The sequence below is a fragment of the Tachysurus vachellii genome, chromosome 23 (genome assembly GCF_030014155.1).
Source record: "Tachysurus vachellii isolate PV-2020 chromosome 23, HZAU_Pvac_v1, whole genome shotgun sequence".
In the NCBI taxonomy this organism is placed as follows: domain Eukaryota; kingdom Metazoa; phylum Chordata; class Actinopteri; order Siluriformes; family Bagridae; genus Tachysurus; species Tachysurus vachellii.
Window position 1 is genome coordinate 14,761,469 of NC_083482.1, and position 13,936 is coordinate 14,775,404.

General features: G+C 40.7%; 1 protein-coding gene across 4 annotated transcripts in view; it reads right to left on the reverse strand.

Annotated features, from left to right (window-relative positions):
- Nucleotides 1–1,933: 1,933 nt before the first annotated feature.
- The window catches only part of tent4b (terminal nucleotidyltransferase 4B), a 15,146-nt gene continuing 3,143 nt past the window's right edge, over nucleotides 1,934–13,936 (reverse strand). Inside the window, exons 2-13 of one of the 4 annotated variants that reach the window (XM_060859053.1) lie at nucleotides 9,532–9,655; nucleotides 9,158–9,204; nucleotides 8,374–8,494; nucleotides 8,169–8,276; nucleotides 7,879–8,007; nucleotides 7,410–7,623; nucleotides 7,133–7,259; nucleotides 6,890–6,999; nucleotides 6,020–6,216; nucleotides 5,783–5,932; nucleotides 4,610–4,660; nucleotides 4,048–4,183 (exon numbers count right to left, since the gene is read on the reverse strand). In XM_060859053.1, coding sequence (XP_060715036.1) covers nucleotides 4,637–4,660; nucleotides 5,783–5,932; nucleotides 6,020–6,216; nucleotides 6,890–6,999; nucleotides 7,133–7,259; nucleotides 7,410–7,623; nucleotides 7,879–8,007; nucleotides 8,169–8,276; nucleotides 8,374–8,494; nucleotides 9,158–9,204; nucleotides 9,532–9,655 — 1,351 coding nt within the window. In that variant the 3' untranslated portion in view covers nucleotides 4,048–4,183; nucleotides 4,610–4,636. Of the gene's footprint in view, nucleotides 4,187–4,609; nucleotides 4,661–5,782; nucleotides 5,933–6,019; nucleotides 6,217–6,889; nucleotides 7,000–7,132; nucleotides 7,260–7,409; nucleotides 7,624–7,878; nucleotides 8,008–8,168; nucleotides 8,277–8,373; nucleotides 8,495–9,157; nucleotides 9,205–9,531; nucleotides 9,656–13,936 lie in introns of all 4 variants that reach the window. The other 3 variants (XM_060859054.1, XM_060859052.1, XM_060859051.1) reach the window with 3 other exon arrangements.

Genomic DNA, 13,936 nt, shown 5'->3' on the forward strand with positions numbered 1-13,936 from the left:
TGTCCAGTGAATTTTTGGTCTATAAAATGAATTTTTTTATACAGCTGAGCAATTGAGGGTTAGGGGCCTTGCTCAGGGGCCCAACAGCGGCAGCTTGGTGGACCTGGGATCGAACTCACAACTTTCCGATTGGTAGCCCAACACCTGAATATCCAAAGATTGTAAGGTGATATGGCCTATGTGGCTGTATATGCTGCTATGAGATACCGGTACCACTGTGTTGTGTTATTGTTAAAATATAAACAAACAAACAAACAAACAAACAAATAAATAAATAAATAAAGGTACTAAATATCAGGACCAGGTTTCCGGACACGATTAGGACCAGGTAGGAGGCTGAAAAGCTGTCATCACAGAACTGAAGATTAATATAATGAAATAAATTCAAATAATAAATATAATGTATGCAAAACACTTAACTTGTATTACTTATCTAAAACGTTAAGATTATTTTTGACTAGAATATAAGCTAGAATTGAACTTGCAGCCTAACTTTTTTATGCCAGCTACTGCAATCAAACATATCTTAGTGAAATATACCCAGCTAAAAAAAAAAACCTACATCGAAACGCTTCGCAGGACCTAATTTTATTCGTCTGACTCCCAACAAACTCCAGAAATTTCCACCCTTGGTTCTTACATGACTCCAGTTCCACTCTTTATTACCCTACGACAACGTTTGCTAATAAGTGGTATCGTTATACTTCATCCACTCTTCACGCTGACGGTGTTGTTTGAGTTTGCTGAACATATTTGCATTCATTTGTTAATATTTCACTGACAAACAGTAACCTCGGTGTTTAGCTGGCATCAGAACAAGCAAATGTTGCTGCTGATTTTACTGAAGCGTCGGCCACGTGAACGCTTCTTTACCTGCCTTAACAGTCGAGTTAAAATTCTGTGAAACATGAGCCGAAAAATTACATTAGGGATGTAACGATATATCTCCATGGCAGAACATCGTGATAATAATCTGAAATAATGGTATCAAGGTGTATATGTGATCAGACACACTTTCCCAGTTTAAATGTAGATTTAAAAACTCATCTCTTTAGTCAGGCGTACACATAATACATCCCATAATCTTGTGCACTATTACATCAGACTTGCACATCTTTATGAACAGCAGATATGTTAATCCCTCTCCACTGCTTCTCTCTTTCTACCCATCCCGAGGCATCCAGACATTGTACCAGCTCCGATCGTCTTCTGTGCGATGAAGATCTCGGACCTCCACTGAGATGAGGCCGACTCTGTGAGAATACTGAGGCATCTAGAGATCTACCAGCTCCAGTCGGACTCTGCGCTACTAAAGAGGAGATCTGAACTCCATGTGGTCTTTTACATCAATACAACATTTATCAGACTGTATATTTATAATCACACCCTCTATTGTCACCCATATGAGGATGAGGTTCCCCTTTGAGTCTGGTTCCTCTCAAGGTTTCTTCCTTTACCATCTAAGGGAGTTTTTCCTTGCCACTGCTGCCTGAGTCACCTCAGACTTGCTCATTGGGGATAAATACATACACATTGTGAACTAAATTGATCTAATATTAATCTTGAATTTTGCATTCTATTAATCTTTATAATAACCTTTTGCTCTATGTTTATGTTCTGTGAAGCTGCTTTGAGACAATGTCAATTGTAAAAAGCGCTATACAAATAAACTTGAATTGAACTGAACCTGAATCAACGTCCCTGAAACATCACCTAGACAGAACAAAAATAGAAGGTCTTATCGATGTTTTTTCTAAATTATCAGAGATTAAAAATGAGATTTTCCACTCTCTCTCTCACATATACATATATATACACACACATATATACCAGTTATCATTTTTATAATATATATATATATATATAAAAATGATAACTGGTAACTCAAATTGAAAGAGTTTAACAAAATAACAAAAAAAATTGTTCAAATGCATTTTAAATTATTCAATTATTTTAATCAGAATTTTTGTTGAGCAAAATGACAGAACCATTTTTTTTCCTTGACCATTTTGAATGAGTTCAGCTGATTAGCTAATTCCTTCCAACCCAGAAATCCCAGGCAACATTGCTGTCCTAGCTCTGAATTAACGACCCTTCGACTTGAATTACCCCAGAAACAGACAGAGTCATGCTTTAAAATGTAGATGCTGCACATAAATTCAAAAGACCTATAATAAAAGGACACACAGTGAAAATGCCGCCTTGGTTGGTTTTTGTTTGTTTTTTTTTTAAATTGTGCTGAGGTTTATTGCATGAGTTATCACAATTACAGTTCATCTGAAACCATCAGACATTCTCAATGGCACTAGAGACCCTTCAAGCTCTTATGCTTCCTCCTTTCTCTCTCCCTCCTAACGTCATCTGTTTTCATACAAGTGTTAAATCTGATCCACTTGAACGTCAAAAAAATATATATTTATGGTCAAATCTGACAAGATGACAAGGAAACTCTGTGGAGGGGAAAAAAAAGGCTAGACTACCATCTAGCGGTCGGTTGATGTACTGCAGTGACAAAAGTTTCCATGACACATGGGGGGAAAATGTAACTTAAAAAAAAAAAAAGTAATAATAATAATAATAATAAAATAAAATCACCCCAAAAAGAAAAAAAAAATTAATTTCCATTTTATAACATAAGTAGACCAGCCACAGGTTAAAACAATGTGTTTAAAATGGTCACTTGGAAAAGTTTAGACAAACGTTGGTCATCGGAGGGTTCAATTGTTTGATAGAAAGAAACAAAAACAAATTAATAAATGAACTGAACAGTGACTTAGCCACAATATAAGATGACCAACATTCACATCATCCTCATCTGGCCATAGATACACATCTAGATCACATATCTATATATATATATATATATATATAGATAATATATATATAATATTATATATCTATATTTCAAGTCTTTGAGAAAAAAAAATGCATACAATTCAAATAATTTTGGGGTTTGATGCTATACAGAAGAAAAAGGATTATAAATCGGGTAGTGATTTGTAAAATATTCTCTCATTAAGCACAATGCTGAGACAAGCTCGCTTCTGCTACACCGACGATGTCAATTTCAGACGAATGAAAGCGTGCGTGTGTGTGTGTGGGTGTGTGTGCGCACGCAACAGACAACAAAAACACACACACGCTCGAACCGTTTCTGACAATAAGACATTCATGCACCTCCGTAAACGTAGAATCACAAACAGATACTGTACATCAACACCATATTCAGACACATGCAACACACACACACACACACACACACACACACACATACACACTTCAGATGCTGATGATTAAATTAATTCCCAGTTTGGCTCTGTCAAAAAATGTGACAATTCCAGTAAAAACATCTATGAAATTTTCCTTATGATTTAGAGACATTTTATCATCTTTTTTTTTTTTTTGCTTTTTTTGTTGGTTTTGTTTTGTATAAATCCATCTAATTAACACATGGTAAATAATTTCACTCTTTCAAAAGAAAAAAAATGCAAAGAAAAAAAAATCTTCATGCATAAATTCTTTCCTGAATTTCAGTGATTGTATTTTTTTTTCCTCATTTTTTAAAAATTGGAGCTCATTTTTTTTGTGTTTTCAAATATCAGTCTTTTGTATTTTTTTTTTTAAGTCCAGGGCTTCAAGATATTGCTCATCTGAGTCTCTGTAATTTTTCTATTTATTTTCTTTCTTTTTTTTTTATTTTCAAGTCTTTGGTCCTCCACACCGTTAAGAGAAGGGTCTCTGTGGCAGAGAGTCGATGAGGACGCCTAAAAAAACTCCACCACACCAAGCACAAGCAGTAGAAAAGCCTGTGAGGAAGGAAGAAAAAAAAAAAAAGGAGAAGGAAAAATAAACACTCCTGATTTATTTGCCTCCATTTCCACACTTTCTTCTTTTTTTCTTTGTTTGTTTTTTTTCACTGCTTTAAAAAAAAAGAACCCAGATTTGGGTAAAGAGGGCACAATAACTCTGGCAGCACCCCCTTGTGGTCAGGGAAGTAAGAGTAGGCAAATGTCTGGGAAGAAAAGATCGCATCCTATCTGCACAGGTCCTCGTGCGCTGCCTCACGCTGGTTTTTCCGTCTCTTTCCGGCGGCGTGGTGATGGGCTTTGCTGCTTTGGTGGCTCTTGCTGTTCGAGATGCTCTGTTGCGCCGGAGAACTTTTGTTCGGGCGAAACTGTCGGCTCTGCTGAGAGACGAGAACGAATGCAAACGATCACGATTTGATAACATCGTTATGGCACAAACAAGAACCTACAGATCGCTGTTGTCACTTTGACTGATGGAAAGAGACAGTATGCCCCTCCCAAAGTACCTTTAAATGCAAGTGAACCCTTCAGGTTATCTGGAATAACATCACAGCTGTAAAAACCTGGTGTACAAGTTGCAACATGACCGCAGGGTTCCACAGGAAAACACACACTTTCCATTTGATCCTTTACTAAATCTACTAAAGCTAAATTAAACCAGACCCTGTGATACCTTTATGTGTGTATTTTCTTTTTTAATATTTTTGTTTCCGGTAAAAATGATTCATGATTCAAAAATCTAAATTCAAAACCAATTTCCCATATTAAATATTGTTAAATTGTGTTTGGAAATAATGCACCACCTGGTGGGATATTAGTGTGTAAAACATTTAGGTGAGGGCTGATGTGTGTAGCTGTAGAGAGGAAAAGAAAAGAAAAAAGAAAAAACACAAAATTCAGCAGTTTGACAACAATTACAGTTAATAACATAATAACAGTTTACCTCCCACACCTAATGACACATCCAAAGTAGGGCTGGGCGATACGGCTGAAATCTGTATCACGATATCAGTGTTTCGTATCGGTCGATATCGATAATTATTGATATTTTTTTTATGACCCATTTAAAATAAGGACCAGGAGAAAAATATTTTACATTTAAACATTTTTATTTTAAACTTAACCTTCCTCTGATCGTAATCCCTTCAGTTATTAAGACAGAAATGTCACCAACCAGGAAACCTCAAATAATTATAATGTAAACATAAGTCTAAAGTCACAACGAACACTTAACAATTATCTCTTAACATTTAAGGTGCAAAATGAAAGAAAATGTAAGAAACGCTTAATAAAGTGTAATAAAATAGTGCAAAGTGTTAAATATAAACAGTGAAACATGAGAATTTAGTGCAAGTTTAGTGCTAGGAAGTTCACTAGCTGTTCACCTTCTGGTGAATAAAGTGTTTTAAATATGTGCAGTGTTTTGTAAACATAAATAAAACTGAGGTAGACTGAGATACATCTGTAATATAAAAACACAAACCTGATGCACTACAGTAACATTGTTTGAAATATAAAACCTGCAGAAATCTGAAAAAGTTGCTGACTTTTCCTTTTTTATTTACAATTTCCTCGCTCGCTGCGGCTCATTTTCTGCTTATCAGTCGACGGTTACTGAATCCAGCAGACCAGCACGAGACGACGATATGGCGCAAACGAAAGGATACCGTTACATGATTGGCTGTTAGCGTGTCACTCCCTACGTTGCTAGGTTACCAGAGAGCGAGCGCCTTGCTTCACAACCTCGGTTTTCTTCTGACGAAGAATAAAATGTCCGATCAAGAACTTAAAAGAACGGTAATAAAAATTACATTTCCTTTTTTCCCCGCAAAAAAAAAAAAAAGAATAAAAAATATCGAACGTTTTATCGGACGCATTTTTTATTGATATCGATCACGTGTCTATCGCGATACATATGGTTATCGTTTTATCGCCCAGCTCTAATCCAAAGCATTATTTATTTATTTATTTTTTACCTTGCTGCCTTTGTGGCCTGTAGTGGGTGTGGACATGGGATGACACTGAGCTCTGTGATTGGACAGATTCCTCTCCGTGTTATCTCTGTGAGCGCCGGAGCCCCGGCCAGGCAGCTGTTTCACCGTCTTGCACGGCGTTCCGTCCGAATCCTGGACGCGATGGATGAGAAAACATTCTGATCAGTGGATCTGTAAAAGTGAACAGATTAAAAAAAACAACACACAGTATGTACTCACTGCATCGCTGGAAGTCGTGGATGACGGAGAAGGCGACGAGGACGAAGAGGGTGACGAAGGTGAGGAAGGAGGTGGGGAGGAGGAGTTGGAGGACGCTTTACTCCTCGGCGCCGGAGGAAGGACCACAATCTCGTCACGCAAGTTGTTGTTACACTCATCCAGCTCCTGAGGCTCCACCAGGAGGGTGACATCATTTCCTGTATGGACAAGGAGGAGTCCAAGAGTTACGACATTCTTAGAATAGATGCTAGAAAAATATGACATTTATAAAGCTTTTAAAGATCACAGATGTTTACTTTTTACAATGTCGACATTTGAAATCACCAAAACAAACACGCCCCTAACCCAAATGGGTGTCACCCCTGTTTTGATAGCTCCGCTCCACACATACAGTACATACGCAACACGGCGTGAACCTGCTGGGGCAGCTGGCCGAGGGGATATTTTAATCAGTAAATGAACACAATGAGTAATACTATGGTAATACAAATGAGTTTTTGTAGTACTGTGTGTTTTAGCGTGAAAGGTTTAGCTCCGTTTCACGCGGAGGACGACGTTCAACACCTAGATCCCGAGTCAGAGGTAAAGGCAGAGGCTAATGTCAGACATGCGCACTGAACACTCTCTCTGCCGCATATCGACAAGACACGCTCCTTTCTGCTCATTGGCTCCTTTCTGCTCAGTTTTCTGAAGCGTTATCAAACATCGTGCACCCCACCTTTAACTAACTAGCTAAAGATAACTCCTTATACAGACAGAAATGACTTGCCTCTTGACAAGGACGTTTTATAGAGATACACTAATCTTAATTTCTAGCTTTGTGACACACACAAAAAAAAGAGTTTAAGCAGAACGGTCATCTGTGTGTACCGTTGCAGTTGAGCGCCTCCTCGGTTTGCGACTGCCCGCCCCAGTGCTCGTTGATCCAATCTCGATACTCTGCTACCTCCCTTGTGATGCGGATTATTCGACCCAGCACACTGAGAGAGAGAGAAAGAAAAACACAGATTAGATTTAGTTATGAATCACTCATATTGTGTTTCAGGTCTGGGCTTGTATGACTGTCAAAGTTTGTATAGAAGTGTGTGTGTGTGTATGTGTGTGTGTGCGAACCTTTCAGATTTGTTGTTGGGGTAGTGCTTGGCGATGGGAGAGACGGCGTGGCTCAGGACTACGTAGGCATAATCGAACGCTTGCTTTACCTGCATGGCTCCATATGAGCTCCTTCCCACATCATTGCCTAAAACACACACACAAACAAACAAACAAACAAACAAACACAAACAGACAGTCAGGAAAATATAGAAGAAATCTTAAGAAATGTTCCAATCCTTACACTTGATCGTGTATGTATGTATGTGTGTGTGTGTGTGTGTGTGAGACAGCATACCAGGCTGCAGTGGATCTTCGATGTACAGCATGGACGGTCTGTATCCATCCAGCATGCCTTTCAACACCTCGTCTTTGGCTACGTACGAGCCGCCATCTTTAATCCTGATGCCCGTCTTCAGGTAGTTAAAATGGCGGCCGTACAGTTCGAAGAACTCGATGAGCAGGACGCCCATGTTGGAGTTGGGACTGCACACATCCTCTCTGTAGTGTAGCTATAAAACACATACAGCCACTGGTTAGTTCCCATGACTTCCACATCCCATAATAATGCCATGCAAGAACAGCCGCTTTCATAGACCGTCGAGTTCCTTTGTTGGTTTTCCTCCAACTTCCAAAAGGTCCACGAAAGTGTAGAGTGATGGTAAGCAATGTCAATCAGGTCACAAGACATGTCACATCAAAATTATTCAGCCTCAATCATTGATGCTTGGTGTGTGTTTTGTGTGTGTGTGTGTGTATGTATATACCTGTAGGAAACTGACAGCCATGAGAAACAAGCTGTAGGACCCAATGCCTCCAGTAAACACCTCATTCAGCTCTCTTTGCAGCAGGAATTGTTTTAGCACCAGCACCAGGTACGGCAACACAGGGAATTTCTGAAACACACACACACACACACACACACACAAACAATGACAAGTTAAAACCCAGCTTGGTCTGCATTCATTTAGAGTTGTTGGCATGCACACATTGACAACACACAAAGCACACACACACACACACACACACACACACACACACACACACACACACACACCTTTTTAAAGTCTTTGATGAGATTGGCAGCATTAACACCACTGTGCACATTAAAACTGATGTCCACTTTGACCTCAGTGCGAGCGTCTGTCAGTTTGATAATCGGAACCTGTGAGGACCCACAAACATACAGAATATCAGTTTTATTACATTAAACACACATAGGGAGTGACACACACACACACACACACACACACACACATTACCGTTGCTTTATCGAGCACTTTAACGGAATTCTCGTCAGCAACGTTCCTCTTGCGCAGCGCCTCCTCCAGCGTCCACAGAGGAAGCGTCTCCCAGTTTCCAAACACTACCAGGTCTATATCACTGACACACACACACACACACACACACAGGTTTATAAAGTCCATACACTCACCACTAACATAAATCCATAGACACTCCTCAAAAACACACCGCTTGAACATGTAGCTGTTCTCTGACGATATAACGTATTGTTCGACATTCACAAAAAGATGACGGACAGAACATCAGTACTGTCCTTAGGATGAAGCGGATTCTGTACCAAATCATTTCTTATCCTCCGCTCACCTCCTCCTCGGTCCATCTGAGGACCGCTGTCTTCCAAGGGCACTCATTATTCTGCCTAAGATTATGTTTAATCCTAAAAATAACTTGCTCGGTGGTAGGAGTCCAGAAACACTTTTTGTGAGTGAAATAACAGAACAACCACCTAATTGTCCAACACCTACACAGACCTTACATCAATTACCGTAATTAACACTTCTCTTTGTAGCCTAGAAATATACAGAATAATATAATACTTTAGTGCAACTTAACCTTGCTTTAACCCAACAACATTAAACTACTTTTACTCCTTTGTTTCATTCACAATGCAAAGTCAAAGTTTTTTTTCAGGTAAGTTTCAGATAAGAGTTTCAGCGTTTGTGTAAATAAGTCTAGACGAAAAAAGAATACGTTACACACACGATATATTAATACTCAAACATTTAGAGAGGTCAAGCTTACCTTGTAGGCAAATACAGTCCGGTGCTGAAACTGCCAAAGACTTGGACCTGTCAACATGAGGAGAAATTCTGAACATAAATCACTCACACACACACTCATGCGCACACACCCCGAAAGAGACCTATATATTTTCAATCGCTTGACTGACTGAATTTTGACTTGAAAAATATGTTTTCTACCCCATCAGCATTGGACAAAATGCTATTTTTTCCTAAAAAAAAATCAAAATCCTCCATGTCCTTACAAGACAGATGGCTCGAGTGGGAGAGCAGAATTTAATAAGAGCTACACTGCAGGTTTATGAGACAATCCATTTAAAAAAGGGAAGATACACACCTACTCTCACTCTCACACACACACACACACATACATACATCTGCACTGGGCCACAGGTCCTTGATGACTCTCTGAATTCTGTCGACGACTTCCAGCCTCATCCGATCTTCCTCTGGCCGAGGAGAGATGTACTCGTAGAAGTCTTTGATCTCCTCATGGAGCCTGAAGTAAGTGGGAGAGAGACAGAGAGGTCAGAGAAGAGTCTGATTTGAGATAAAACAGTGCTTCTGAGATTAGGACTAGCATGGTCTGAAGGGATCACACACACACACACACACACACACACACACACACACACACACACACACACACAGACACACACAGACACACACAGACACACACAGACACACACAGACACACACAGACACACACAGACACACACAGACACACACACAGACACACACACAGACACACACACAGACACACACAGACAGACACAGACAGACACACAGACGGTTTGGATTTAGCCATTCGGTTAAGCATCACATAATGATGGAACAGGAGCAAGCAAGACAACTCAAGAAGAAAACAGTGACGGCTTTAAAAAGATACGTCCTTAAAGTAAAGGTCGGGGAGGAAACCTGACCTTTTAGCAAGCAAAGGCTGAAAAAGTTTGTGAACCACTGGAGTCATGCATCTCTGCAGGCAAGAACAGGTTATAGGGAAGTGGTAGCTCGGTGGTTAAGGCATTGGTACTGATAGGGCAGGATGGTCCACTAACCAGACACTGTTGGGCCCCTGAGCAAGGCCCTTAACTGCTCGCTTGTATAAAAATCAGATAAATGTAACGTCACTCTGGATAACGATGCCTGCGAAACGCCATAAATGTAAATGTTACAGAAAAAGAAACCCTAACCCAAGCCCGTCCCGCCCGCCGGTCTGCAGAGATACGCTTTCAAACAGATGGACTAATGACTGCAGAAGTCGCTGCGTGTTTTCGATGCACATCCCCAGATGATAGAAGTTAAGGAAGGAAGTAAATTCCTAACGATGAATTCTGGAGATCTTTCAGGACGACGAAAGAGCGTTCACAGATGTTTTAAAGTACATGCAACAGCTGCAGGGCGGCATGATAATATAAATCTTGCAGCATGGAGTTTAAAGGACAAATAATACGGAGCTGTGACCAACCCCATATACCATCCATCCATCCATCTTCTGCCACTTATCCTGTTTACAGAATAGGACTCGAGGTTTAAAGACAAGCCTGTTCTTCAGATAGCAGCACCTAAGCATCAGCATTGTGTGTAAAAACAGTGGATTTGGCAACGTTCCCACCTTGGTATACCGAGCCGTTTGGGTTTCAGTTTAATACAACACGCTACTGTGTGACTTTCGTTTCCTCAGAACTGCCTCTCGGACCACACAAGCACACAGGGATCGAGTTCAGTCCTCGGCAGCCAATCGGTGAGCCGTCTCTGTCTCCACGTGACCGACAATCCCCCCACCCCACCAACCACACACACCCACTCGCTCTCTCTCTCGCTCACACACACACAGGAGGAGAGATAAACAGGAGCACGGGTATACGGGACGCGGACTACAAAAACAATGCATGCACATACATGCACCGTTACGCTGGGTGAAAAGGTGTTTACCTTTTCTGCAAGTCTACAAGTAACCTAATATTACCAAGTAAGCTCAGAGCTTCTGTTGCTGAACGTGACACCATGCCTGAAAACAAAAACAAAAAAAAAACACAAGGCGTGCCTCGTTCGTGTGAGACATCTGTTTTGTGTCGGCCAACATCGCGTATTCCCAGAACGGAGCGCAGTATCGACACCGGCGTCCGTGTCCCATCCAAGCTGATACACATCCAGCCTTACAAGCTGATTTTATGTCTGGGCAACGAAGTTCAACAACAACAACAGAGATAGAACAATACTCCCGTATTCGCAAATATCCTCTCACGTACGTTTTCAAATCGACCGTTTTATACAGAGCGTTTTCTGGTTAACGGTAGAACAGGTTTTTAACTAAGTTACACGCACCAATGACATTTTCCACTCAGGTTCATGGAAACCTGAAATAAACGAGCAAAGTCCAGAGCAAAGTGTCGTAAATATAACTCTCCCACTGACCTCGTGGTTAAAACATAGAGAGAAGATAAAGGCACACCAAACACCAAAGGCAAGAGTGCGATGCGAGGACAGAAGGTCACAGCTCACAGACCATACAGTATACTGTACGTTTGTTTTTTTAAAGCTCAAACATATGACATGACATAGCTAATTTCTCTTAGCCTAAATAGTAGGGCTGGGCGATATGGCTGAAAACTGTATCACGATATCAGTGTTTCATATCGGTCGATATCAATAATTATTGAGATTTTTTTTATGACCCATTTAAAATAAGGACCAGGAAAAAAAATATATCCAGCAGACCAGCACGAGACAACGATATGGCGCAACCAAACTTGACAGTGTTACAAGATTGGCTGTTAGCGTGTCACTTCCTACGTTGCTAGGTTACCAGAGAGTGAATGCCTTTGTTAATGCAACCAAACTTGCTTCGCAACCTCTGTTTTCTTCTGACGAAGATTATCGAACACATTTTTTATTGATATCGATCACGTGTCTATCGCGATACATATCGTTATCGTTTTATTGCCCAGCCCTATTAAATACCACACCATACTGTATGTTATTACAGTAGTGTTTACACCAATTTGTTTTTCCACTTGGTTTCTGCCTTTAAAAACTTTTAGGTATTAGTTCTTAAAAAAGGATAAACCAACATCAAGACCAGGAAGATGTCTATAGAAGGAAATCAAACCGAAGCAGAAACAGGAGGTAAACTGCATTATACTGGAAATGAAAGAAACCAGCAGTGGACTAACAACCAGACAAAAAAACAATAGCAGGTGATGAAAAAAATATTGTCAGAGCTACAAATAAAAACCCCAAACAAGTGGGTCATCCCCAACAACGTCCAAAAGGGCGAGGGTGAAGAAATCACAATTCTAGCGCAGGAAGAAGACTCACAGAAAAGAAATCAAGACTAATCACTCATCGGTGGTAAGAATCAGACATTCGCAAAGAGCCAGATTGGATTCACAAAGAAGTTCAGCAGAAATTATTGAAAAAGGATCGGTGCAAAGAGTGGAAGAAGATGTGTTCGGTTCTGTTCAAGGTCCAAATCATACAAGCTCGTCTTTGAAACAGTGTGACGGCTCGGACTCGCGTGGCTGCTTCTGGTACATTCTCGCTAACCTTTACCGACGACGGAACACACGGCGGTAGAAGCAGAAGGAATTTAGCAGCGTCGAAAAATTAACGAGGAGGAACTTCATCAGCAGAAATGATTCAAAACACACAGTCAAGTCAACAAAGGACTTCATCAGCGCAGGAAAGTGGAAGTGGTTTTAGACGGCTAGATTTTAGACCGAGCGGATCACCTGACCTTAAACCATATGATCAGTATTTCATAGAGTAAAGAGGAGACTTAAGAGAGAAACAACTGAAAACAACAACTTTTTTTTTTGCGTGTGGATGTCAGTCACTCTCTACACAATCTACAGGCCTTTACGGGTTCGTAAAGCACAATAAACCCTTTATATGTTGAACATATTTACACATTAGGTCTACTCTTGAACAAAAAAAAAATAAATCTATTAATCTAATCTCACCTCACCTCAAAAACATAGCTCTATGATTATGACTAATGAACAAAATCGATTTAAAAATGGAATTAAATGAAACACCGTGGTCTATATTCTAGGCACTGTATGCACGAGTTAAAAGCAAGGCCGTCGTCGTATTATTTCGTTGTAACGATCTCTTTTGTGGGAGATCTCCAACGGGTCATGAGGATCCCAGACGATTCACACAATTGCTCTTTTCTAATGATCTGTGCGAGTTCACATTTTCACTCTGGCCATCAGTCAGGCTGTTGTTAAACAAGGCAGCTTGCTGGTCTGAGGGGCCTGAAGGGCCTGAGATCTCTTCAGCACCCAAAGAAGTGTGAATCCCTAAGACAAACTGCGAGGACTATTTTCCTCTCACTTTCTATGGTGCTGTTTTTCTCTCTCACCCTCCCTCTTTCCCAATCTCTTTCTCTGTGCTTTCTGTCTCTCTCCTCTACACTCTCGCTGTGATCGGATATCTGTTTCTACTCCTTCTCTCTACGGTGTTCATCTCTCTCCCTCCCTCCCTCTCTCTACTGTTTTCATCTCTCTCCCTCCCTCCTTCTCTCTACGGTGTTCATCTCTCTCCCTCCCTCCCTCTCTCTACTGTTTTCATCTCTCTCCCTCCCTCCTTCTCTCTACGGTGTTCATCTCTCTCCCTCCCTCCTTCTCTCTACTGTGTTCATCTCTCTCACTCCCTCCCTACTTTGTTCATCTCTCTCCCTCCCTCCCTACTTTGTTCATCTCTCTCCCTCCCTCCCTCCTTCTCTCTACGGTGTTCATATCTCTCCCTCCCTCCCTCTCTCTACTGTGTTCAT